This window comes from Scatophagus argus, chromosome 7 (assembly GCF_020382885.2).
Source record: "Scatophagus argus isolate fScaArg1 chromosome 7, fScaArg1.pri, whole genome shotgun sequence".
In the NCBI taxonomy this organism is placed as follows: domain Eukaryota; kingdom Metazoa; phylum Chordata; class Actinopteri; family Scatophagidae; genus Scatophagus; species Scatophagus argus.
Window position 1 is genome coordinate 9661466 of NC_058499.1, and position 27621 is coordinate 9689086.

The 27621-nt window shown below is 41.2% G+C and overlaps 1 protein-coding gene across 9 annotated transcripts in view; it reads right to left on the minus strand.

The window, feature by feature from the left end:
- ano3 (anoctamin 3) overlaps positions 1-27621 on the minus strand; it is a 42878-nt gene that overhangs the window by 8073 nt on the left and 7184 nt on the right. For 4 of the 9 annotated variants that reach the window (XR_006843790.1, XM_046393774.1, XM_046393777.1 and 1 more), the window contains exons 3-25: positions 18291-18497; positions 15319-15449; positions 15000-15155; positions 14813-14913; positions 14673-14717; positions 11617-11751; positions 10941-11047; positions 9647-9702; positions 9419-9540; positions 8302-8436; positions 8076-8172; positions 7201-7261; positions 4788-4870; positions 4486-4626; positions 3945-4109; positions 3706-3742; positions 3485-3596; positions 3118-3175; positions 2748-2845; positions 2331-2485; positions 2032-2184; positions 1034-1184; positions 759-945 (exon numbers count right to left, since the gene is read on the minus strand). Coding sequence is in view for 8 of the 9 variants with exons in the window: in XM_046393774.1 (XP_046249730.1) it covers positions 759-945; positions 1034-1184; positions 2032-2184; positions 2331-2485; positions 2748-2845; positions 3118-3175; positions 3485-3596; positions 3706-3742; positions 3945-4109; positions 4486-4626; positions 4788-4870; positions 7201-7261; positions 8076-8172; positions 8302-8436; positions 9419-9540; positions 9647-9702; positions 10941-11047; positions 11617-11751; positions 14673-14717; positions 14813-14913; positions 15000-15155; positions 15319-15449; positions 18291-18497 (2693 nt within the window). In the remaining variant the exon portion in view is untranslated. Of the gene's footprint in view, positions 1-758; positions 946-1033; positions 1185-2031; positions 2185-2330; positions 2486-2747; positions 2846-3117; positions 3176-3484; positions 3597-3705; positions 3743-3944; positions 4110-4485; positions 4627-4787; positions 4871-7200; positions 7262-8075; positions 8173-8301; positions 8437-9418; positions 9541-9646; positions 9703-10940; positions 11048-11616; positions 11752-14672; positions 14718-14812; positions 14914-14999; positions 15156-15318; positions 15450-18290; positions 18498-26817; positions 27034-27621 lie in introns of those variants that run through there. The other 5 variants (XM_046393780.1, XM_046393782.1, XM_046393779.1 and 2 more) reach the window with 5 other exon arrangements.

The following is a 27621-nucleotide window of genomic DNA, read 5'->3' on the forward strand; positions in this document are numbered from 1 at the left end:
TACAAATCATAGCACAAGGCAACATGATCAGAAAACGATCAAAGCAATGCTGGACCACCGTGTAATTTTGGATTTATTCTCTGGATTTTGGGTGAAATTTCTTAACCTACTGTAGCTGTGAGATTCAATTAACTCATAACTAAAAAGGGCATGAGAGCAGCGCATAAATTAGCAAAAGTAATAAAAAGTAATAGTACAACTCGGATTCCAAAATAAAACTGTGGTAATTTAATATAAATAATTGCGAAGACAATATATTTAATGTTTTACCTCATCAATTTGATAGATTTTTTGTAAATATGAGCTCATTCTGCATTTGACACCAGCAACATGTTTCAAACCAGGGGTTAGGACACGGTAACAGAGGGCTGGGACAGTTGTGGACTGCTCAAAAACACCTGTCTGGAACATCCACAGGTAAACAGGTTCACTGGGAACAGGTGATTGGATCATGATCATCCTGGAAAGCCTCAGTTGTTCAGAACCAAAGACGGCTCGACACTTTGTGAAAACATGATTGTATAAAGGATATTCCCACACTAAAACTGTAGTATGTAAACACAGTTCATTTGCAACAATTGCTTAGTATTTTACGTACGTTTGATGCAGTGTCCCAACTGTTCTGGAATTGGAGATGTAGTAGAAATTGTAAAACTACAAAAATGCCTGTTATTTCACCACCCTGGGAGGACATAAGGGGATTTAGTTTTAGCTGCTTGTTTTGCTGGTAAACACACAAAAGAAGAGCGCTGACATACCTCAAAGACGATGATGAAGGCCAGTCTGGCAGCCAAGACGTGCCAAAACTGCAGGGTGAACTCGTATGGCACTGAACTCCAGGGTGGTGCTCTGTAGTCTCTGTACCTGCAGTATCTGGTCTGGCTGCTGTTCGCATCCTTCATTTCAAACACGGACAGGCTGCTGTTCATGTAGCCTCGCAAGCACCTGAGGACAAAAGGAGAATCTATCAGACCACAACAGGAGCCACTCCGCTGGATACACTGAGAGCATACGCATTATGTTTAACGCTCACTCATCCTCATGGTGGTGTCCCTTGTCCATACACGGGCCATATTTGAAGGCGTAAACAAAGCGGGGGATGTAGTCTGAGGTGATGGCAATAACAAAGGCATTGGTGATGACTGCCAGCACGCCGATACCTTCGAGAATCCCGTGCCAGATACCTGATGAATAAACATTTGTCACTACTTGATGAAGAGTGTAAACCTGCGCTCTTTATCTCCAACACGTTATAAGATCCGTTCTGAGTGACTTACAGTATAAACTTTGGTGAAACATTAAAGTGCATCAAGAAGAAGACGATAACTCACGACTGAAAAGGAAAATTCCACCCTTGGATTATGCCGTGAAATCACTCATTTGTGACACTTATCCACATTCCAGGAACTACTTGGCAATAAAGTGTCCTCTTCACTTCACTCACTTCCCTTCAGTTAATAATTTTCCAGGATGAGTGTCAAGACCCTCCAGACACGGTGCAAAGACATACTGCTTATTGATACACATACATATCGATAGTTTGCGAGATGTGTTTCACACATACATCCTGTTTATTTGGCTGTACATTGAGGCTACTTTACTGTCAGAGGAGACGAATGATCTCTCTGCCTTTTCTGACTTCTTTCTGGACAATCAGTAAAAGTCAGCTTAAACCTACAAAGAAGTTTTGCTCTTTGATTCTGTGCATCTGAAACATGACGCGTTCATCACAGCTTTTTAATGTATCAGGCTGGATTCTTCCTTTAACTACAGGGCAACTTGCCACAAAAAGCATTTGGTCATATACTATGGCAGCTGGAGGGTGGTGTTTGCAGTCATATGCGGAGGTGGGAAAGGAAGTGCAGCATATGGCAATACAGAAACAGAGGATATGGGAACATATCTACCTCCATAGGATGGAAAATGTCTGGATTGTTTTATTGTAGGAGAAAGAAGCTTGATCTAAAAATAAACCAGACACTGTGTGAGAGACACCAAATATTTGCGGGGGCACTCCGAGATCACACTGACCTATGTCTGTGGCTCGGGCAGGCATGGGTCTCCTCCACTGAGTGACAAACTTGTAGGCGTCAAGACGAATCTCAATGATGTTGTTGAGCAGAGCCAGGAGAGGAGCCAGCGGGAACGCTGCAACAAAGATGGTGGTGAAGCCAAACTGGAGAACTGCAGAGGGGAAAAAAAGACGCCTGGATCAACATCAGAAGATGTCCGCCTCAACCCTGGCACAAACTACATCGACAGCCATAATTTTAATTTTTTTCCTCCTATCTTCAGACAAATAAACACTTCAAAGTGATGAAGTGTTTTACCCATTTCAAGGTATTCGTCCACCAGTCCATGGGCGTTCATCGGCTGCAGATTCCAGTCTTTGTCCCACTGTGGAAGCTGGGCTTTATTCTCTACATTCTGCCCTCCACCACCTCCTTTCTTCATCTTCCTACGAGACCACCAGTTCTGCAGCAAGCTGGAGATGCAGCAAGTAGCTAACTGTCAGCTCAGAGCAATTATTTCTGACAATGCACTGAGCACTGCAGGGACCATTTTACTAAGCCCCCCTACAAGAGGATTTGATGTCTTTTGGTGGGAGAAAATCCTTCTCATATGCTAATGTGCTAAAAGACAAAAAACTAAACAGGTTTGCAAAATGCCAGTCACTTAATTTCACAGTATTTGGATTAAATGTTGCATTTTTAATGGTTCATGGAATATAATAACACATTGCTTACGGATAACCGAGTTCCATGAAGTTGTTCCAGATTTGTTTGAAGAACATGATGACTCCCATTTGCAGGCACAGATCAATCAAACATCCGCTCGGGTGACACTGAGGAAAATACATTTGATATAAAAAAACACTGTGACATTCATATTTCATGGTATATAATTCAAAGCCATGAACAAATCCTGGGACACACTTCATTTCATTCTGTTTTTTTAATCATTAAAATTTTAAATCCCAGTAATTATGTGCGAGATTAATGGTTCTCATAGTAACATACAGACAGATCATTAGAAAGATTAAATACTTGAAAATTCCAAATATAGCCAGAGAAGGCAATGATCAGTCCGCTTATAGTCATGCCTAATCGCACTCACCTCCTCCAGTCTCCATCGATTAAAGAGTTTATTGTATTTTCCAGGCCTGCCAGCAAACCTGAACAGATTGAGATTGGCAACATTAGAAGCAAAATTCAATCAGAGGAAAACCAATAAACTCTGAGCAGGAAAAAAATAAACTTAAAGGTGCTAATTATGTCAGATAAACCTCGCAGGTTAAATTTCTAGTCCGGGAAGTATTTTGTAAATCCTGAAACATGAGGACGAAAATGAACTGCACACTGAGAAGGAAAAAGGAAGGAGACTTGGCAGGCATGATATGGGAGTTTGAAAGAAAACATCTTTGCACAATCTCTCATTAATTCACTGTAAACAGGAACTGTAGAGTTCATGGCAGCCAGCCTACCTTCCCAGAAAGAAAGCGATATAAAATGTGGAGCTGTTCAGATTTACAAACTGGAACAGGAACATCTTCAGAGCAAAGCTGTTCTCCCACTCAGACTCTGTCCGTGGGTGCTCTGAGGGGGGGAGAAACGGGGGGCGGGGAGAAAATAAATGCTTGCTGGCAATCTGAGAAGCAAGAGATAATGAAGGTATAAAAGAATGCAGCATGTGGACAATGCTCACCTAGATTTGTCAGCAGATAGGCAACCTTTTCATACACCTGGCAAGATGATACAACTCATAAGCATCAACAGCGAAAAGGTAGAGGAGGGCAATGATCATGAGAAGGATGTGGCAAAAAAAAAGCCTTTCTGGCTAAGGATGTAATAGTTCCTGGAACAAAGTTCTAAATAATTGTTTCATGAGACATTTGTTTGACATTACATGTAAACGTGCCAGATGATGCTCGTCCAGACACCCACCACGTTGAGAGACATGATGATCATAAAGTTGATACAGACACCCGTGCCAGAGGTGGCAAACTGCCAGTTCTTCTTCACAAAATACCAGCCGATGGAAGCAAACTTCTCCATCGCTATGAGACGGAAAACCACCACAGCAAACACGGCCGTCAGGACGAGGGATATCTAAGCAGGGAGATGATGGAGAGAAGGAAGCATAGAGGAGGGGGTGATAAATGTGTTTAAAAGGGTGATAGGCACAGAAAATTGCTCAGGTTTGGATGGTAGATGTTTTATGTTATCTTATATTTAATCATAGTGTTGATTAAGAAACAATTAAATATTCAGAAATACCCCTCAATTGTAATCAACAAACAGAAGAAATTAGTCCACCAGAAAGGCAAAATCTGCTTTTAAATGAGAGTTTTCATCCAGCAGGGGGAGATGTTACGCCACCACTGGTACACATTAACCACTCCAAGGACGGCATGCACAATAATGGTGATCTCACTCTGAGCCTGAATCCCAAAAGGGCAGATTATTCAAAGATCAAAGGGTTTACCATGAAGAATATTCCGGACACAGACACCATGAGCCGGCTGAGTTTGTCTGAGAAGGGCTGGAACGGCTCGGGCTTGCCAGAGATGGGGTTGACTCGCTCCACCCTGGAGTACTTGGCTTCAAACTGAGGCCTCAGCTCCTCCTGTTTGACCACAAACATTTGAACTACTGAACTGCAGGCATTATTGCCTCTTTTTTTTACATCATTTAAATCAAATTTTGAGGACATGCTGCATGAGCGCAGGCTAAAAATGTTCGATAATCAAATGATATCGGATCTATTCAGGGATATTGGTGACATACTTCTTCCTCCTCCCAGTCAATGAGATCCCAGTCATAAGTCAGTTCAGCTCTCCTCCTTTTCCAGAACTCAAGGAATACTGTGGCTGCAGAGGAGATAAGGAATCAATCACATTATTGATCAACTTTGATCCGTAGCACACAGTAAGACTGATAGTCGTGTGATTGTGGGGGGCCATTAACACTACACAGAAGTCAGATATCCTGAGCAAAACACAGATTGCTGTGACATGCACGGCCCATTATGGAAACTGATCACAGGCACGAGTTCACAAATGGCCGAGTCTCTGTGGTGAAGAAAAGGAAAAGTGGTAACAGCAAATAGGCTTTCCTTGAACAATGTTTCACCCCCCCCCCCAAATCACATCCGTGTCAGGCGAGATCCATTTAATTTCATTTAATTTTCACTTCAACTATTCTACGAGCAGAATTCAGTCTGGAGGCATTGTTTCCTTTGTTTCGGACTATTGTGACTGAGAACCAGAAAGTCATGTTCGGAATCTATTTCCATCAGGACAAATATCTAACCCCCCCCACAAAAGGCCAAAGGGCTCACAGGCTTCAGAGTCAAAACTCGAGTGGTTCAACATATGTGACAAAATCAAACTCTGCAGCATTAGTGCACATACAGTGACAGATCAGTGGAAAAGAGCAGCGCAATCATGTCTGATCCACAATGAGCAGCACACTGTAACACTATAGCAGCCCACTGATTCAGCCCTTTTGTCAGTTTTTTTGTAGCGAGATGAATGTCTTATGTAAAGCGGCATGAGCATCTGATCGGTGCTGTGCAGCTTTGACACACCTTAGATTTGTGCTTTTTGAGTGTCTATTTTCTCAATTAGTCAATTAACAGAAAATAAGTCAACAACTATTTCAATAATCCAGTAAATCAGTCCTCAGCGTTAACTGGTCATACCCGAACTCATTAACAGTCTCACAGCCATTAGCCAGTCGTTAGACTCAGATAGCCAGTCGTTAGACACAGAGGCCATCACTGGCAGTCAAACTACATAGACAAATTTGCAGGACTATCAGATCCTTTGTTTTGGTTAGTTTCACTTAGTCACACCCACTGAGGTATATATACACTTGTTCCCCACCTACAAGTTTCTTCAGAACTGATGAAGCTGCCTGGATTAGCAGTGAAACGTCTTCAAGTCAATCTTCACAAGTCCAGACGCCTTGCTTTAACTCTTTGAGTCCTCAGTTCTAGCTACTCATTTATGAGAACTGGCTGCATTTCTTTTTTGAACAGAAACTGAAGCGAACTGAATGATTTAGGGTTGTAGCCCGTTGTTCAGACAAAATGAGCAATTCCATGATATCACTTTGGACTTTTGGGAATCTTTTGTGATCAAGCACCTTTATTATTTTGTTCCATTAATCAGGAGATTAATCAAGAAAAATCAGCAGATTAAAAGGATGATGACATGATGTTGTTTTTTTTAAAACTCCAATTGAAGTTAGAACAAAATGATTTTAGTGATGGCAGTAAATTCAGGGCACACAAAGGAATTGGGGCTTTAAACTGAACCAGAATGTGAATCCTCAGTCAGAACAACTTTCACTGCTGTTAAAGATGTTGAAGTTTAATATAGCTTGACCCACTTTTGTTTAAAGAGAGAGAGGAAAGCAGCCTTCTCAGATGCCTACACTCGGTCTCTTGGGCTAACCAATTTTTCTTCTCCATCTCGCGCACACACACACACACACACAGCAGACCTGGAGTGCACTCACTGAGTGGCGCAGTGCTGCTACTTTGGTCCACATTGCCAAAAGCCATTATGGAGGATTCAGAGCTACAGACCTCAGTCAGTGAGGCTGGCTGGACCTCCCTCTGGCTCTCCAGCTCTCCTTGGCCTTCATTTAGCCCAAACTCAGAACACAACGTGCCAAGTGTTCCCTCTGGACACAGGTGATTATTTACCATGCTGGCAGATATATGGATCTGGGCCAGACATCACACAGTGCGCTCACACTTCACATTAAAAAAAATATATTATAGCTGTGGGAACCATAGCTGAAATACACGGCTATCATGGTGCAATTCTGCAAGCCTGAGAGCCATATGATACAGCCGACCCCGAAAAGTGTTTTAATTATCCAACTAATTACATCAGGACAGTGCTGGAAGTGTAAATGCAGACAATCAGAGCAACATGACTGTGATTTATTCTCTGACAAGAGCGCGACAGCGAGAACATCTCCTGTATTTGTACTGCAGGCTGTTGACTGCGTTGAAATTCTCAGTCGAAAAGCTTAATTTGTTTGGAGGAGTTGAGTGGAAGTCTGAGCACTGACACATTATTGTATAAAAACACTTGAATTCCAGAAGGGTTTGTATCGAGCATGTAATACAACAAGTGTTCACAAAATCACACAAAAAGGACAAACAAAAACAGCCTCCACCTACCCCAAATAGCCATGAAGATGGCGAAGAACACAGTGCCGCCATTATCAAACAGATGGGTCACCTAGAAACACAAACATATGAAGGACTGCTCTGAAAAAATTCTTCCTGCAATACTGACTTTACTGAACGTGGCTCCTCATGTCAGGACTTTCTCATGATCAATGTCATATTTCAGAGTTTCTCACTCTTCACGTGAGAGATTTCTAACAGGTATTATTGACCTTATGGAAAATAAGCTCGTTCACTTTCTTCCTGAGAGGCACATGCGGACATTGATACAACTATCATGTGTGCACAGTAAATATGAAGCTAGTTGGGTTAGCTTCACATAAAGACTGGAAACAAGGTGATGCAGGTAACCTAACTCATGTCACCTCTAAAGCTCACTAATTTATGTGTTACATCTCGTTTATTTAATCTGTTGAAAAAAAAACCCCAAGTGTAATAATGATAGGTTGTGATTTAGCCTTTGGACAGAGCCAGGCTAGTTGTTTCCTCTTGGTTTGTAGTGCTTGCTAAGCTAAAATAACCAGCTGCTGGTTGTAGCTTCATCTTTAGCAGATGGATATGAGAGTGGGGCCAATCTTATTTAACTCTTGGCAAGAAAGTACTTAGAAATTATGTAGAGCCATTCTGTATCTTCAATAAAGACTACGTGAAACGGGTTTCAAATACAACATAATTTTTTCACTAAAATCCATTTGGATCTCCACGTTCTCGGTGATCATGCCATGCTCTAATTCAAAGGACAACCTGACATCTCTCTGGTTTAATGGGGTCATGTGAGATCTGGGTGTAAAAATGCCAGAGGAGGCTGATAAACGTAACATTACTGAAATGCTGTGACTACAAATGAATTTCAGAACCGTACCGACCTTTGCGTAGACACAACTGTCACTCAGCGTCCACGGCTCACAGCTGTCCTCACACATGGGACACATGATGGTAGTGTTGGCTTCACAGATCTCTTTACTGATGAGACAATGAATCGGGAAATGACAGAAGAAAGAAAGAATGTATCCGCTCTCAGTTACACATTCTGCATTAACAAAAACAGAAACAGAAGGGATGTTAAATGGCATGCAGGTTGTGTAAGCTGACCTGACTTGGCTAGAGTCCATTGTGAAGAGACCATAGAGGAAGACAAAAACCCCAACCAGGGCGGCAGGGATCAACATGCCAGTGTACCAGCCCAACCACGCAAAGTAAAGACCAATTTTCTCACCAAAGTACCTCCTGGGACAGAACAACGGAGAGACGGAGTGGTCAAAATTCACCAGTAAACTACAGCGTCTGTTAAATTAAACACGGCCATCTTCACTTGCAGTGAAGTTGCGGGTATAGTTAGTGTACTGTGATGTAGCCGTGGTGGCCTAATGGATAGGGAGGCTCATGGACTGAAAGGTCATGCAGTATAATGCTGTGGTGGAAAATGAATCAATAACTGCATCTGCTTTCTAAACCACAGCTGTCAAGATGCCCTTGAGCAAGACACGTATTTCACAACTGCTCCAGCCTCCTGAAGGTCCCACTCCCATGCACAGGACTCAACGGGGGAGCAGATCTGTTTATTGATTTGTAACATTCTGACGATACAACTGGAGACGTTAAAGGAATAGTGACAAAATCTCTGATGGTTGACAAATTTATACCACCTATATCAGCAATCAGCTTAGTTTAGCATGAAAAACGGAAGCAGAGGCGAACAGCTAGCCTGCACCTCTCAAGCTCAGTAAATAGCATATTAAAACTTGCTTGTTTAATCTGCACCAGAAATGTAGACGGAAATTTGTGGTTTTGGAGGAAGTAATAGATTTGGATCACGTATTTTCCAGTCTTCATGCCAAGCTAAGCTCATCGCCCTCATCCAACTCTTGGCAAGAAAGCGTACTAGTGTATTTAACAAAATATCAAACTATTTGTTGTCACTCTGTGTACTGAAAATAATACGGAAAATAAACAGTAGTGCCAAGGCAGCCACGAACAAAAGTGGGTTCATGCTTGACCTGTTTCTTCCAGTTCAGAAATAACACACTACACTGGGATGTCAGACAGCAGACTGTGATCACAAACCAGGATATCTTTATAATCATATACACTATATAGGGACACGAATAACTGAGCCTTTCTATGCTCTACTTCAACCATACGTCTTTAATATGACCAAAGACAGAACAAAAGCAGCTCATGATCCTGTGTCCCCAGCCTCATAGATTACCTGATGAGGTCCAGAGGCTGGTATTTGTACCAGATTCCCCAGCGAGCCCAGCGCTCATACAGAAGATGCCTGTGGTTCTGGGCACCGTGTGTCTTAATTGGGTGTCTGCTCTTGTAACTTCCCTGAAGAGACAAACAATAAGGGAATTTAAATTACAGGACGAATTTCACTGTTTGACAAGCTGTGAACCTCTACAGCTTTTCAGCATAAATTAAAACATCTTCTCACCTCATGAGGAGGAAATGCAGCCTCATATGTGTTGTTGCCCAATAACCGGTTGATACCTACAGTAAAACAAACCATGTCATGTCAAAGGATCACAATATAACAGATACAGAAGCACGAGGACAGCACATTAAAAATTCAGTATCAGTCATAACTGAGAGACGGCTTCAGTGAGGGAATCATTTAAGCCCACTCTGCCACAGTCATAACAATTTACTGCATTATGTAACTGACAAGCTGCATTAGACAAGAACATTAGAGGCTTATAACACTCAGGTTAGAATTTCAAATAGCTGTGAGCACTTGAAAATTACCTTTTGCCTTTTTAGCTGGACCATAATTATGTAGTGTAAAATATTGTCTCAATCACAGTATAAACGGACTGCACTGGCTGCAGGTTCTGTATGGAGTGAAGCAGTAAAGAATCAAATGATATTTTTCAGAGGACAAGAGTGGACTCATTGGCTTTGTCATTTCCTGACTCAAACTGTAGATAGTGAGAGCAGGAGCAGCGGGGGGGTTTCATTTGAAAAGGATTTTCCACTCTTGTGATGGAGCTGATTTTGTTTGTTTGAAAGTACAGTGGTCAACGGCATTAAATATGAATGTGGAATTTGTTCCAGCCCTTCAAGGCCAAACTTTAATCAGCGCGATGTCGACAGCAGTGGGACAAGACAGTGGAGTGGAGGTGGACAATTGCTGATGTGTGACTGTTGATACAGTAAAAAAAAAAACAAAAAAGGAGGAGAGGAGGGATCAGCCACAAGTACCAACAGCTCAGCAGCAGCCCACATTTTAATCAGCCACAGCAAAACAAAAAAGTAAGGCATAATTTCCCCCTGCTGCCTACTATGACTCTCCAAAGCCAAATTAATAGCAAAATCTCATCTCTTTCACTGACATCCCCAACGGTTTTAATGGACATAAAAATACAGAGACAGAAATTAAGACAGAAGTATTGTGTTTCATTGAATTCACAGACTCTCTTTTGTGTTACCAGCATTTGGTATGAATTATTCAGGGATCATTTTGTAAAGTCCAGTACTAAAGTTTCTAGTGAGTGAAGCCACAAAGTGAAAATACACATTTAAAAAAACTCTTTCCTTTCTAAAATATGTAGATTCTGTTCCCTTCTCGGTAAATAAACTTAAACACATCATTATGATGGATACATGTTAGTTTTATTATATTATATATAAATGAGGATGGGATGCCCTGCAAACAATGTGATGCTGCTAGAAAAATTGTTTTGCATGTGAGGAGCGAGAAGAGAAAGAAATGCAGTGCAGCGCCTTACCCATCTTTGATTTTCCATCTTCATATTTTGTGCGTTGCAGGACATGATGGACGATTCTGCTTCTGGTTGAATTGGAAAAGAAGGTCTCTCTATTGTTGATGGTGAAGCTGGAAAGGAAATAACAGCACACTCCTTCAGATATTCCCCTTGTATCAGTGTATCTAAATCATCCCTATAATGAGAGCCGAGCCAGTAAAGTTGGAAAGTTCATTAAAATCCAATTCATGGCGTGAAGTTTGTGTACATTGCGGCATCATTATTTCCAAAAAAATGTCAAGGCTGACAAGCAAAGGAAAAATAAAAAAGATTCACTGACAGATGAGATCAGATGATGCCTTTCATCAAAGAGATACTCTGAAAATGAAAAAAAAATAAAAAACCTCCCAAAAAAACAGGAGGGAATGAGGGAGAAATCTAATCATTTCATTGGATATCCGCTGCTGTGTTTCGATATCTTATTTATGATCAGCTTGTCCTTATCGTTCCGAGTGCTGCCTCAAAGATATAAAATATACAAGACTTCAGGGGCAAATTTCATCTGCTGGTTTTTAAATTCCACATCCAGAGCTCAGGACACCAACAGATGTGACGGATGAGAGGGAAACAGAGGGGATACTGAGTAGGATCTAACAGGTAAAAGTACTGATACAGAAAGAGTGTGTGTGTGTGTCTTTACTGATGCATGCGTGCTCTGCTGAAGGGGGCTGTGTAGCAGTCAGTTTCCTCCAGGTCAGGCAATGCCTCCTTGTCCAGCTTCATGGGATTTCTGGGAAGCCAGCTTTTTATCTGACGGCATCTCAGATGAAACCTGCTGCCGAGACGCACACAGGAAAAGGATTAACGGCACAGATTAACATGAAGATTGTTTTCCTGGATATGGAACAGTGGCTCCTAAACTTTTTGCCCTCACAAAACCCTGACAAACTTGCACCACCTTACACCCACCTTACACACACATGCACATGTACAGGCATCGCCCTGCTGACTATTCTTTTTCATTTTCACGCTTTTCACATGAGTCATGAGCCTGGGAGGGCCTGATCCAGGATAACAGCTTGCTAAATCCGACTCAGAGGATAATTCTGTTTTTCCCCTCGTGTTACAGTCACGATTTAAGGACCAGGTGAAGTCTGAGAGGGCATGCATCAATTGCTTTAATTGTATCTCTTTTTAATGAACTAACTTAATAAATAGAAACGAGATGTCCACAGCAGTAGCAGCTCTTCGACACTGCATTTAGAAACAACAATGCTTTGAGCTAAATGCCAACATGCCCACAATGCTAACATGCTGACGTTTGCTAGGTATAACGTTTACCATGTTCACCATCAGCGTGTTTTTCACCTGAGGATGGCGCTGCATGAAAATTTAAGAGATCACTGCAGTTGTTACAATTTCTCATGTGGGGGTCATAAATGTGCTTATCAAATTTCAGTTAAAATCCACAAATGTTAACTGAAATGTTACCCTCACAGTGATCATCAAAGTCATTAAAACCTGAATGTCTGGGAATCATGAGTGCGCGTACTACTGCTTTGTGCCAATCCAATTACCGTAGTAGATTTTGAGATATTTGAAAATATTTCACCCACAGCATCTTTAGGATTCATCCTCTGGGAATCATAAATTTAGGAGCAATCCAATAGTTGTGGAGATTTTTCTGCCAGGACCAAAGTGAACAAGCCAACAGACACCGACATACACTGAGCTTCAGTAAACATTTTTTGGCCGAGTAATATCTGCACAACACTTTCCCGGCTTTGCTGAAGAGGTCTAATTTAGTAAGACTCTGGACTGATATGGACTGAATGAATATAAATGGGAATTCTGGAGGTAAATACCCCATTGGCAGAGAGAATTTTATAAATGTTGCTGTGAAGGGGACAAGTACTGTGCAGAAAGTAATGATATCAAACAGAGAACTGCCAACACTTGCCCAGAGCCCATTTGTTCAGCTTTACAGAGACGAGAGTTAGCGATAGACCATTAGTAAACACATAAACCGTATTTACTTCTCCAGTAGATTCTTCTTTGTAGAGCAGCTTTTAGTGAAAGACTGCAGGAGCTCTAAGGAAAACATAATAGCCCCCATTGTTCATGATGACGAAGATCACTCTCACAAGATTTAAAAGTGCTTTGTTCTCGGTTGGACAGGTGGGCGAGCGATACTTGTCTATGTGATTTTCGTCTGTTCAGGGTGTAGGTGTGTGTTATACATGTAGTTTACTGATGCAGTTTATCAATCTGTGGGGTGAGGTATCATCAGACACCAAAACAGGCACATTCATTACTGTTAGATTGTCAAACTGCACCTTTTCCTGGTTAAAAATGTCCGGAACCAAAGGGTGGGAGATTTGAGTCACACTATGTTTGCAGCTTAATGGATAAAAACCAGAACTCCTTCTGTCACACTTTGCTAACTGCCGCCTATTCAAAGCTTTACAAGAACAAGTTTACAAATGCAAACATTAGCCATCATTAGTGTTTCAGTTACTTCTTGTCACTGGAATGAACAACAATGTTGAGAAATGTATGAACTTCAGGTTTAAAGATTCTGAAAACACAATTTTAAATCTTATATGCCAATAACATTTGATGTCTGTGACTAAATAAGCAATAAATAATACTATAATAAGCAACACTGAGGTTCATAACAAACATTTCTGGTGAGTTAAGCAGTCATAAACTCAGCTTATCTGCTTTATCAGGACGGTCTGGGTGTATCAATCAGGCTGGATTGACGGGTGGATTAGTGTTGTATTTCTAAATCCTTGGATTTAGTGCATGGAAGGATGTGAGACCCCCTTTTCCAGTCCAGGCTACTTCAGACCAGTGAGATGAGTCCAAGCAGAACACAAAATGTCCAGATTTCTCACGTGAAGTATCTAAAACTGCTCAAAGTTTGACAGAAAATGTTGACTTTGTGTAGGCCCTGGACAACTCATGGCAAGATCTTAACTGAGAAATGTTTAGGGTCTTTTGTAGCAAAAGAGGCCTTTCTAGAACTAAAATATGCATTCAGTGCATCTTCAAAACAAAAGATGCAACAGTAAATTTATTTCAGTGATTTATTGTTTCTATCAGCATTCCAGTGAGATGAAGAGATGGAAATTCGTAGTCTTGCGCACAGCTTGGACAACACTTGAACATCACATCAAAGCACAAGAGCGTCTCTCTCTAAAAATAGCATGCAAATGAGCCTGTGCAGCTCCACTTATTTCACTGAATTATTGCAAAGATTTTATAGAAAAGCACAGTCTGTGTGGGTGAGTTACAGCATTGTTCTCTTAAAAATGTACTTGACAACAATGCTGTGGTATTTGAAAAGGTTGGAAAATTGAATGAATCACATTAATTTAAACAAACACAACAGTGCTTGTCAAATGAGTCAATCGCTGATTTTTTTGACTCCAAAATCATTTCAGCTAATCCCAGACTTTGCAAATAACCATATATTTACTAAAAGTCTGTGTAAAGGGTTGATTAATCCTAGACTAATTAATAATCACTCATGGGTTGAGTAAATAGGACAACAATAGTCTGACTCAGATTTTCTCTGTTTGCATTCCTCAGTGAGGTGACTGATAACTTTAATCTTAAAACACCATCCACAGCTCACATCACCAGTGAAGCTGTTCAACTCATGAATTTCATTAGATACACTGAAGCATCCACCTACGTGCCCCCAGAGAGAAACAGATGAAAATAATCCTATACCTTAAATCTACTTACCTGCCCAAGGTTTTGCTCTTCCAGTCTGTAAAGTAACATTTTTTCCTTAAAGAAGAAGAAGAAAAAAAAGGACAAGTTAGAAAGACTGGATGAAGTTTTGAACCTATGAGCAAGCTGACCTAAAGGGCTCAGCGTTTTACCTGAAAGGCATTCGGATGTTCATCTGTTCTGCATATTTGCAAAGCGTATCCCAAGTAGCATGAACCTTCACAAACATGATGTCGTTGTTCGTCAAGGAGGGCTTTCAAAAAGAAACACAGGAGCTTGAGAAGCAAGCTGAGAAATCGAGCTAATGTCTTCTAAAACCAAACAAAGTTTCTGTTTTACCTCCTTCTCCAGCATTAGACCCTCAGCTCGTAAATTCTTCTCAAAGGTGCACCTCTTTTCCACCTGTGGACTGGACTTCTTATAAACCAGGATGTAGTCAATACGCTTTTTTCCATCTCGGAAAAACAGCCCAGAGGAGCGATCTGGATTCTTTCCCTGTAAGGACAATGTTTCACATCAGAATTGTTTTTGAACACATGAATACTTAACACAGGACTGCTAATGCTTGAGGCATCTCAGTGCTTCAGTGACAAAATAACTGCAGTGTAACAATGTCAACATTCATGGCGATAACTGTGGATTAGTGGGAGCGTGATACCTGAAGTGAATCTGTACGGGCCTCTAATTTAGCACGGGTGACGGGCTTTTGCAGCAGGAATGACTCGTCTGCCCTTGTTTCACACGTAGTCGCCTCCGACTCCTCCACATAGTGATCCTTGCCATCCTCTGCTGCACACAGGCAGAGTCACGATCAGGGAGACAGTTATTGAACTGGCTACAGGGCATCCTATCTGCAGTCAGTCTTTTCTTGTTGTTTTAGTCAATATTTTCCTTAATCCAGCTGCCAACACTGAAATTAGATCTGAGCTAGATAAAAGTACAAAGTTATTTAAACGTGAGCGCCAGCTTGAGAGCAACACCTTGATGCAATTAAGCAGATCCATGCACTGATGTTGACGGTGGGCCAATCGTGTTACCTTCCTCCCCAAATCTTTATGCATCCCACTCATGTGCACAAACCAAATAAAGCAAATCCACACAGTGAGGTGAGACAAACAATCCAGATTGTACCAGTAATTCATCTTCTAACTGCTCTAGAAGCTCAATGTTTTGAAATCTTATCAGATTACTTTTTTTTGGTACAAACAGGAACAAATCTGCCAGATTGATGACTAATAACCCTTTCACAGCACAACATAAGGAAGATTTTCCATTTCCAATTTTACATATATCTATATATATATATGACATGTATTTATAATAATAATAATAATAATAATGAATTACTGCGTTTATAAAGTGCCCTTCTATTGCTTTTATGAAGGGGGAAAGTAGATTTACTGGGTATAATAATCCATCCATCAGGCTAAAACAACAGTTCATCATGACTAACCATTTAAATCTCATAATATATGCAGTTGAATTACACGTCAGGGACATACATTTGACATTCTCTAGTTATAGGGAGATGTATCATTTCACAGATCAGCACACATTATGTCTTCTCTAACACGTGTGACGGCTGGCACATTCCTCTAGTCATCATCACCACCAGATCAGTTTGGTGTGACTCCAGTCAGAGCCTTTTAATACTGCTGTGATGAAATCAAGTGCAAGGAATCAAAACTATTCCAACAATACCAAACCTAAGATGTTGTTATTCTCATAAACACGTATGGAATGAACTGATGACAAAAAAAAAATAAAATCATATTTTGTTTATCTAAGCACTTCATTTAAATCATCTTAGCATCAAGACTAACAGCTTCATTAAGTAACTTAATTAGCTTCAAAGTGTCCAGCCAACAATGTGTTTTAGAGTGTGTTAGTGTTACTGGGCCCAAAGCTGGCTTACAATTAAGGGAACTTGGGATTCAGGTTCCCTTGATTGATACCATTTTTATTCTTAATTATACAATACAATTCAATTGGTGTTTGCTTTGGCCTGTGACCCATCACTGAGCTTCTTGCTATAGATTTCATTCGAGTAATAATGTGGAATAATACATCACCCTCCACAAATAATCCAAAACAAAACAATGAGTCACGTAAAACAATTTCATCCAGTGTATACAACTAGTACTATAACAAAAGTTTATTTCCTCCACAATGAAAGTCAACACAGTCCATTTGGATTTGGAGATAAAAGTGTCGGCTGTGCTGAAAAATGACTCAGTCCTCTGAGCAACGCGGGTTGCTGTATTGACTGTAGAAGCAGTCTGAATTTACACTGCAGGAACACGCTGAGTTTTCACACATCAAGACGTCAGGTGACATGAAACTATAAAAGTGTACCTGACGTTATGTTTTCTGCATATAATTCATTAGTAAAATTAGTACAATAACAGTAAAACTAAACAAGTCACATTTTGAATTCATTCCCAGTGCATCCTGCTTTGACCTATCAAACACATCAATCAGTGGACGCTGGCGAAGCATCATGTCCCTGTCTAGCGGCTGCACACTGTTTGGTCTGTCTACACTCTTTCATTCTGTCCTCTTCCTCGGATGTCTATTTTCAGCTCGCCAAAGAGCCCATGTTTGGCCAAAATAGCAACATCTCACCTATGCAGCCTAATTTGCATGAAACTGCATCTCTCTTCCCACAGGGCGTTTTCAAGGTCAGAAAATGCCAACTTGTTGTTGCTGTTTATAATTGTGCCGTGGCAAAAAAAAACAGACTCCTCATCTGTCAGTGAACTCTGGATATTCTTGGAGATGCGAATAAGACAATAACACAATAATAAATTTCATTCTCCAACAGACATTTTACCAGTCCATTCAGAGATGTTTTGTTTTCCTTACAAGAGGATTTCGCCACATTATCCCACTGCCTCTGAAAGTGTACCAGAGACACGTGACTGTGTTTTTTAAATCCCCTGCAACATAACGCACTCAATCAATGACATGCACACGCCTTAAATGGCACCAATATTTTGCAAAATATGTGCAGCGAACCAACGAAGTTCCTGTTTAGTATAACATGCGAGTTCAGAGTATGGACAGAATACATACACCGTACAGGAAATCGTCACCAGTAATAATACACAACGTACACAGAGAAGATACACTTAACTGCAATAGAATAATTTCATAGAATGAGACTATTTATGATGTGGGTTGACTGTGAAAGTCTTCCTTTTAGGGGTCTATAAACAGAGTAGGAATAAAGTAAATATATTAAATAAATAAAATAAATCATGCAAAAGAATTTAAAGCTTTGAAATGGCTGCTGCATTCAAAGCTGGTTCACATAAAGTTCAGTGCTATTATAAGCATTTCTCGGCCACAGGAGGAAGTACAGACCAAATAATGTGCAAAATCTGCAGATGCACTGATTAATAAAAACACACAAAATCTTCACAAGTGTCAAGAGAAACATCGAAAACAATCAGTCATTTCTGCATCAACACAGAAGAGTGGAAGTCACAAGTTCAAACTAACCAGCATGTTCATGAACTGTATGTAGGTGGGTGAAATTCTGCTACCTGGCATAATTTTCTACTTTAAGTAAATGACTTCTGAGTGAAAGTGTTGACATCATATGTGCCGTCCTCTCAGCAGACTGACCTGTCTGTGGGGGGAGGAGGCTGCAGGAGGTGCTGATGCTCTGACTCAGACCATCGACTTCTGGTTTGGACTCTGGGCTCAGAGGCACAGACAGGAAGTGGTTGAGGTTGATTGGATGAGTCTGACTCTGGGCCAGGCAGGGCAGGCTGCGGCGAGACGGCTTCAGGCTTTTCTCCTTCAGGATCTCGCTGATGCTGGTGTGCATGCCTGAGGACGAGAGGGACAAAGGAAGAGTGGACGTCTTTTTCATCAGTCACTTCAAAAATGTAGAAAAAAATGGAAAAAAAGAAAACAGAAGACTGTATAGCTGAAATGTGAAGAAGATACATATTTTGACATATTAATACATTGTGTTTCATGTAATGTATGCTTACACTGATGAAGAAAAACGGATTTTAGTCTTAGAGGATATACTGGATTAGACAGTGTCCTTTGATGAAATTCATTTCCCCAAATACCAAAAGCAAATACAGCATGAGGGTATCTGCAGAGTGGTCAGGGACACGCGTCAGGTCATTGTGAGTGCACTGCAACGCTGTATGAATATGATTTAATGTTACTAGACAGCTGATTGTGACCCAGCGATAGAGAAGCTTGAAAGGGGCACTTTGACTTTATGAAAGTGAATCACTGGAGGAACCCTCAGAAGGAGCAGGTAAGGCAAGAGGCAAGGCACTTTGATGCAACGCTCCATTCGCTAATACTTCTGTAGTTATAGCTACACAATATTTTTAGGCAGTAAATAAAAACATACTTAAATCAGAACTCTCCATTCTGTTAAGAATCAGTTTCTTTAGATTAATTTCCACATTGAAGTCTATTTGAAATTAGCCGGAGCTAAATATTTCTATCATATCATATTTCATCTTATTTTGCAAGAGTCACTTAACTTTTTTTACTCACTTTTTGCAGTAATGAAAGGAAAACTAAATTCAGCAATAAGAAAGAAAAATATAACCTAAGAAACTGTGTCTACATACTTCGATCTAGTAGATCTCACTTGTGAATCAGGGGGAGTGAATGGAAAAAGGAGGGAGAGAGGAATCACTTCTCTCACCACCTGGTCCATCATTTTATGGCTTACAGTGGCAGTGATAATGTCTGTCCTTCATAGCAGAGTGCATTAAAACCATCAGCACTCCCCCTCCATCAAATCACGAGCATGATGGTGCACCACAAAATGAAACATCATTGTGCTTGTTACTGCTAAAAACCAAATTAAAACTGATACATCATAACAGAACTGACTGTTACATAGTGTTCTCATTAGCATGTCACTGTCTTATTAATACCCAGCAGAGGTCATTTTCAAGGTGACTCCAGCAATAATGAAAGGTGGACATGGTCGGTGGAGCTGACACATTGTTGAATGGGTTATTCTGTGAGACTGTGATTGGAAAGAGAAGCTCAGAGGTTAATAACAATAATGAACAGTGGAAGCAGCATGTTGTACTCGACGTTTACGCCATAAAGCAGCCGCAGCAGCTCCGCAGCTCTTGACATATTTATACATGAAACCACGGCACTGTCTTTCAGAGGGGGGCGGGACTTTTTTCCACCTCCGGTGAGGAATTCTCTCAGTGACCTTCCTGAAATGGTTGGCCGCATTGATAATTCACTCCCAGCATCCTGGGGGTCCGTGCTGCGAGCTGCGCAATAAGTCATTCTCCCGACACTGATGTCGATGGGATTCCCCAGTGCTGCTGGGTGAGAATGGAACCAGTTAAAGATGCGAGCTCGTGGGCCCAGGGGACCCACTAATCATGCTGTTTATTTCCTGTGCAGCCCCACAGATATGAAATGAATGAAAGTTGTCAGCTCCACCTAAAAGCTATACAATGAATAATTGAGAAAGTGCAAACTGTAGAAATTGTGCATTGGAACCGCTAGAAGCTGGATTCAACTCAACTCTAGGGACAGATTTTAAAAAAAAAAAAAGAGTCCGAAATGAAAGTCTTTTTAATACCGTAATTTCCCAGCTTGGGATCAATAAAGTATATCTATCTATGTAAAGAATGATTACTCAGCACAAAATACAACATAAGTAAATTTTAATTATTTGTCAGCATCATAATGTGTGTTTAGGCTAATAACAAAGCTTGATTTCCCAGTGAATTAACTATTTCTACAAGCGTGTGTACAAGCATTCAGTTCCTCTTCATTCTTTTACATGTTTCAATCAATTCAAAAGAAACCAGAGATTTTATGGCCCAGTGAGCAAAAAGGTTTGTTTCTCTCAGCAATGACGTGCTTTACAACCGGCTGGTAAATCTGCAAGAGCTGTGAGCTTCCACTCAAGAGGCCAGAAGCCTCTTGCCATAATTATACAGTCTCTGTGGATTGGTCTGAAAAGTGGAAGCACTCTTACTTAATATGACTGTCCAGTTAGAGGACCCTGCCCCCTTGCTCTCCATTATGTTGATCAATACACAGAGAATGGCTGCTGCTACATCGTGTACTGTGTTGTCAACCAGGTTCATTTACTGGACTCCAGGTGGTCTAGATAATCCCAACAGACATCTGCAAGACTCAGTATGTCTGAGATGATACACCAGAGGAGAGCGAGCTAATGGGCCGGCATGGGCGAGGCTCTGCCATCCCAAAGGACTCTCAAAGTTTAAAATAGACTCACAGATTGGACAGGGTGGTGTGAAATTGCTTCCATGGAAATTTCAGAGCAGATGAAAAAAAAAAAAACCCCAAAAAAACATTGACTGGTCAAATCTCTCAGCCACTGTGGATATTAAAGGATATATAAACGGTTATCTGACAATCATCGCCCCGTTCCAAAGCTTTAGCTTCGGTTTCACATGCAGGCCGACTCTGTGAACTCCGTCCCACAGTCAGAGCATTTGGGCAGGATATTCTGAAGACGGTGCATTGTGTAAGTCTATATAAATATATAAAGGGTTCATCTGATGTGAAATCCTGTGTTTAATCTCGCGGCGCGCTGGTTAAAACTGGTTTATCAGGAAAAAGTTAATCCTGTGTCTGTGTGCAGGAAACTCTGTGTGCATTTGTGTGCTTAGCATATATGGGAGCGTGAGTCCTGCAGACAGAAGAGGAGGGAAGCAAGAGTGGCGCATAAAGAAAGGAAGAGGCCCGTGGAGAGGACGCTCGCTGCGAGGTGGTGCAGGGCCTTTTGACAATCATGTGCGTTCTCGCAAACGCCCACTCAGGCTCATCCGAGAGGGAGCTGGACGAGCTTCAGGGAAGGTCGTGATCTGGGATTTGGATCTCTCCTGTGGAGCTTGTTCATGATGGCCTTGTGATGTGGGATTAAAAGGATTTTGTTTTGGTTCTGTGCATGTGTACGTAGGATATTGTTTATGTACAAGCAGAATATTGTGAGTGTATACTGTATACCGCATACCGCATACCCATAAAATATTTCTGCTTGTGATAAACATGAAGAATAAAAACGTAGCTTGTGTTTGTTATTTGTTCGTTCCTCTTGATTATTCACTAAAAATGAGCATATCCCTGGCAGTTTCACAGCACTATTCCTCCCAGTGTCTGTGTGCGTCTGTCTCCAGTCTACTCTGGGCCAGCTGGAAGTACAAACATTTAATTTGAAAAACGTCGAGGATTTTAAGATCAATTACAAACTGTCAGATATCATGGGAAACAAAACAGAGCTGTGAAAATGAGGTAAAAATTTCCAGTAATTGTAAAAACATTTTGCTGATAGTCATATTTGTCCAAGATTACTGAGAGAAACCAGAGGCGAAGCGAAAAGCATCTTGAGATTATTTGCAAGGACGCAGCACAGAGCAGCAAAGGGAGAATTCAGGTCAGTTGGCTGCATCCCATCATGCCTCTATGTTACCTCATTCTATACCTTCAATTATTCATCTGCTTTCAGCCCATAGCACTTCCACAGTCACAGCTTTCATCTGAGAAACACTCTGCATCAGGACCTTTTTAAGCATCACAAACATCATTAGTTAGTACCTTCCCCCCCTGCAGAGTGCATTTCAGGCATCCTTGCTATAAAAGAATGAGGCAAGAAGAAAGAAGAAATAAAACAAGCAGGCTTTGTGGAGCAGACCCAGAACACTGCTGTGGTGCGTTTCTAAAGATTATCACGTGAAGGCAGGACTGAGGCGAGACCAGCAGCCTCTCCTGCAGAAACGTTCTCCAAGCAATTAGAATGTGTTTCATCCTCTGCCTGGTTTCCTATCAAAGAACACACAGACGAAGCTGAGTTCACAGGGAGTATTTAGAGCGGCGTCGATAGCAGACACCGAATATTCAGCTCATATCTTGTGTTACATGGTTAGTACTTGAGGCACACTGATAATTCTTGCTGACCAAGTATGAATAACGAATGATGAGAGAGATCTTTGGAAGGAGTTCTTCACTAGACATTTTTAGAAGTGTGAATTTATTCAACGCTAGAAATGTGAAAATGAAATCACAAAATGTTACAATCCAAAGATTTTTTTTGTTTTTGCATATTCGTCTGCGACTGCGGGTTTGTAGCGTCACATTTTCCAGAGGATATTAAGAAATAATTTGAACTTTCTGAAAAGGCGCTGTGACAGACACAGCCTGCACCAGTTCTCACCTGGAGAGTTGATTTCTTCGACAAACAAATCAAATTTTACATAAAAATTCCCAAACACAGTTGCTTCAAATTGTTCATTCTTCTCTGTTATTGTTTCCATGACATTTGCTTATCAAAAATTATATGTTTTGATACAAGCTATTAACTGAAGTGACTATACTGACATAATATATTGCACCTAATGAATACAAAGGCAATATCACAAAACAGCATGTTGACTTGACCTGACACTGATACATGAATGATTAAGTATTCACCCCTCTCTGACCTTTTCATGTTCTGAACACTGAAACACAGGGGAAGTAATTGTAAAATTTGGACAACTGATCAACACAAAAAAAACTAAAAACAGTCTAAAATAAGAAACAGTTTGCTGCACAGACGCTGTCGGCAGTCGTCGTCTCTCTCTATCACGTGCAGCCGAGCCTGACCGTGAACACACCTCAGAGCAGATGGCATTTTTTGCCCACGATTTAAAGGGTTCAGGACCTCATTATACAATCCTGGCACAACCTCTGGGTTGCATCATTTGAACAGATTAAACATCTTCCTCCTCCCTCAATCTCCATGTCTCCCCCCTCTCCTTTAACGTCACACTATCTTCTTATGTCCCCTGATTGCTTGTGATTTCTACCACGTCACGGGATTTTCTGCAAAGCCTCTTCGGTGTAGATGCGCGTACACCTCATCAGGAAATGCATATGAACTGCAGTGTCTTCTGTAAACAATGTCGAGTTCAAAGATTACATCATTTTAGCCACCAGGTCACCAGAGTCTGTGTGTGTTCAACAAACGTGATTAAACTGTAGAGCACCTTGGGAGAACTTGTGCCCGTATTATTCTTATAACCTAGCAACAAAACAAGGGCTGACTATTTAAAGACTGTGAAAGTGTTAAAGCTGGAAACTGCCAGACTCCACGCACTCACAGAGAACAAAACAGCCTCTTTGTTTTGTCATTTTGCAAACTCTTTGTCTACCTGACGTGCTCGACTTAGATAAAAAGCACATTTTACAAAGCACGGATCGACTCGTGTTACATAAAACTGATGTACAGGAGCCTGTTAAAAATCACAGATGATACTGTATATGTGCTCTCCCCAAATCTGCTCTGAAATTAATGTCTGTATCTATAAAACCATCTGCCTGCTTGCATAAGAGGACAGGTGGCCTGCTTAGTACTGTGCAACCAAAGGTTTACACATGAACACACACACACAGACTGTACATGCACACACACAAAGTTAAAAAGTGTAGTCTAACAGAGGACAGATCTGTCAGTGCTTCAGCAGCCACCCACAAACCGAACACACACACATTATACACACACACTCGCTTTTCTCACAGAAAAGAAAATCACTGATCCATTAACGATTTCCATTAGGAAGATGAGTCTGATATAACATGATACACCATACTGATTCTTTGAAAACTACTAGAGAAGAGGGTTTTTAGTTCTGTAAATGTCGCCTGTGTCACATCTTAAAAGGCCACAACTTGTATTATCAATTATACTACTGGTCTATGACCAAAACACCAGACACACGGTGAAAAAAGCCCCTGGCAATATCCTTCAGCAAAAGGTGACGTCATTAAGTGTCGTTGTTTTTGTTTGTTATTTTGGCAAAAGAGTTCAAAACTTGCTGCAGATTCAGATTCATGTTTCTGTATAGAACCAGGTTACACCGAAATCCTGATATGCTTTAAGGAGGCACATTCTGTCAGATATTGAGTGTTCAGCGTGTCAATACAACTCTGATCGACATGCTGCCAATAAAACCGACTTCATGATCTGTCTGCCAAAGAACATTTGAATTTGAACATTTACTCAAATCCTGGGAAGTAACATCAGATCGCTGTGAGTCATTTGTGTCTTGAAGTCCAACAGTGGCTGTTTTCTAGTTTTTACTAGAAAAAAAAAAATAGAAACGTGTTTACATATTTTCTTTTTTAACTCTGTGTCCCATCTTTAAATAAAAATGTTTTCCAACCTCCTGCTTGGCAGCTGTTATGAGAAACTCAAGAGAAAATGAATCCCCATTTAAACCATCTTCTGTTTGTTTCCAGTTGTTATTTTTATTCATTTTCAGATCTTACTGATTGCCTATAAAGCAATAATGGCTTGGCTCGAGCAGCGAAGCTCTTCACTCCCTGTGCACATAAAACACAAAGCTCCATTCAGCTTTCAAATAGTGAACCAGCGTTTTCAGCTCCAAGCCTTTTAATGCTCTCATAGGGTGTCGTTGATTGTGTTTGAATATTGCTTTAGTAGGACTTTGTGAGCCATCATTCACCCATTTTGCCTTCAATTTAATGGTGCACTTAGCAGTCACTGAAATATTAAGTGGGCCCTCCAGCCCATAGCCAGATTTTTACATACAAGTCTGAAATCATGTTGTGCTATGCGTTTCCTGTTGGCTGGACCAAAGTCAACCAGTTCTTATACATAATATTATAAGCCAAGATTTCCTCTGAAATAGCCCTGTATAAATAAATAATTGATATCAGGAACAATATTCACACTAAAACATAAAAATAAAAGTCACTTTGGATGGATTTCTGGATTCATGTGGTACAGTCCATGTTAAGCATGTAGGTCAGGGTAGAAGAAAGATAAGTTTCTTGTTTCTTTGTGTTTGTTTTCATGCTCAAAAGCAGCAAAGAGAAATGAGCTGCAGCAGAAAAAGCTAACAGCCTCTTCGGTGGGGCATCCCTCGGTCATGAGATTTCTACTGTAGCTGCTCAGCTCAGCGTCCTCCCATCACAAGACAGGGGAAAGACACTTTTGTCCTCCTCAAGCCAGGCACATAAACAAAAAGAGGACGTCGCTCCTGGTTTATAAGCCTGTTTCAGCATAAAACCAACAAGTTTCTTCTCCACTTCCCCCCCTAAATTTAGACAGCCAGCACATGAATATCTAACACAACATATTAAAGAATCACTAATGTTCTCTAGGGTCTAAAAATCAATACTGGTGTAGCACCGCAGTCTGGCTGAAATGGAAGACACAGACTGATGACTTGATAAGTATTCACTGATAGATTTGATGAAATTTGCTTCAGATTATGAAGACCAATTATCCAGTACAGCTTGTTACATAATCTACGTCTGAGTTATTGTCAAAATGCCAAATGGATACCAAAGCTGTCTGTTGTCTCGTGCAGTTGTTTCAGTTTCTTTCTGAATGGGGTGTGTTTTCTAATTCACCGCATGACAGAAACTTTTAACAGCCTCAGATATTTATCTTTAATCACTGTCAACACCTCAAAGTCTGAGTGCAGCTATTGCAGACAAGTGCAGGGCACATGCAGACAATCCAAGTCACCTTTAGCTCAAATTATTCTGCCTGCTCCTGAACACACCGAGGGAACAGTTTGCATCTTTCCTCAAGGCACGACATAAATCTGTTATTATACCAGCCTGCTTGTAGTCTGCTGCTGTGAGTGCTGATGCTTATGGACGTGAGTGAGAGCGCAGTTCAAATCACTGCAAATTAAAAACAACCATCCCAAGATCTGCACTGCTGGACAAGTGAGGAAAGGTCATCCGACAATGCAACCTGTGCGATAACAAATGGGGTTTAAAACAGCTCGTTTCTTCATTCCTGATGAATTTATCTAATTTTACCTACAGACATCAGCTTTGATTTGTTCTCTGCAGCCTACTCCTGAACACCAATGACTTCGGTAACGCAGCCAATGCAACATGAACTAGTGGATGAAATATCAAAGCGCACAAGGTTCAGAAGCAGGCTTCGTCCCGGGAGGAGGAGGAGGAGGAGGAGGAGGAGGAAGGAGCAGGAGGCTGCAAGACCTCCAACTCTGCGTCACACTTACAGCAAGTAGAGAGCCCGACACCTCCGAGTACCAAACCACACCGCAAACTGTTTAACTGAGCGGGAAAAGTCAACACACATCACACTCGGCTCAAAACAGAAACGATCACATTAGCGACCAACCTTTCTGCTGCTTGAAGGACTGGATGGAGCCCGAGTGGTGCACCATTGCGACGTTCAGTTGGTCTCCAGCGTTAATTGAATTCCGTATTTCAAGAAGCAAAAATGCAGAAAACATGGGAAACTATGGTGGGGTTGCGTAGGTGTTCTCGCAGCTCCCATCCTGCCAAACGATCTCACGGGCGATGCGCAAACCCCAGCAACACCTGTCTAAGCTCCGCATGCTGCTCTAACCCCCCCTCCCCGCCCCCCACTCCACCTCCTCCTCCGCTCCCCAACCACGGCTGTTGTCATGGTGACGGGCGGTAGGGGAGGTGCTGAGACGGGCACGTCCCCCTCCGTCCTGATTTACCGACTCCAAAATAAGCTGCGGGAAATTACCAGGGGCAGCAGATCTCAAATGGACCGACAAGGACAAGTATTGATTCGCTCATCAATCATGCTCTTTTACCCGTGCTGAAAGATGCTTGTACCCTGAAGGCATCGCAGGGGCACTAGTGTGATGGACTACAAAACTATATTATAATGCAGTGCACCTCCGAACATTACGCAACCAAGATACACTCATTTTATTTTTATTTCATCTTTTAACATAATATTTAAGACATTATCAGCACCTTTGCAATGTTTATCTGTCAGGTCATTTTGGTGCTGAAACCTCACCAATTCAAAAGGTCATTCTAAATAAAACTTTTTAAAACAAACTAACTTGAGTTACTGCAGAAAACTCAGACATAATTTCACATGTACAAAGTCCATCAAACCGACTGGACATCATGTAATCATTAGCATATGACACAGATGACA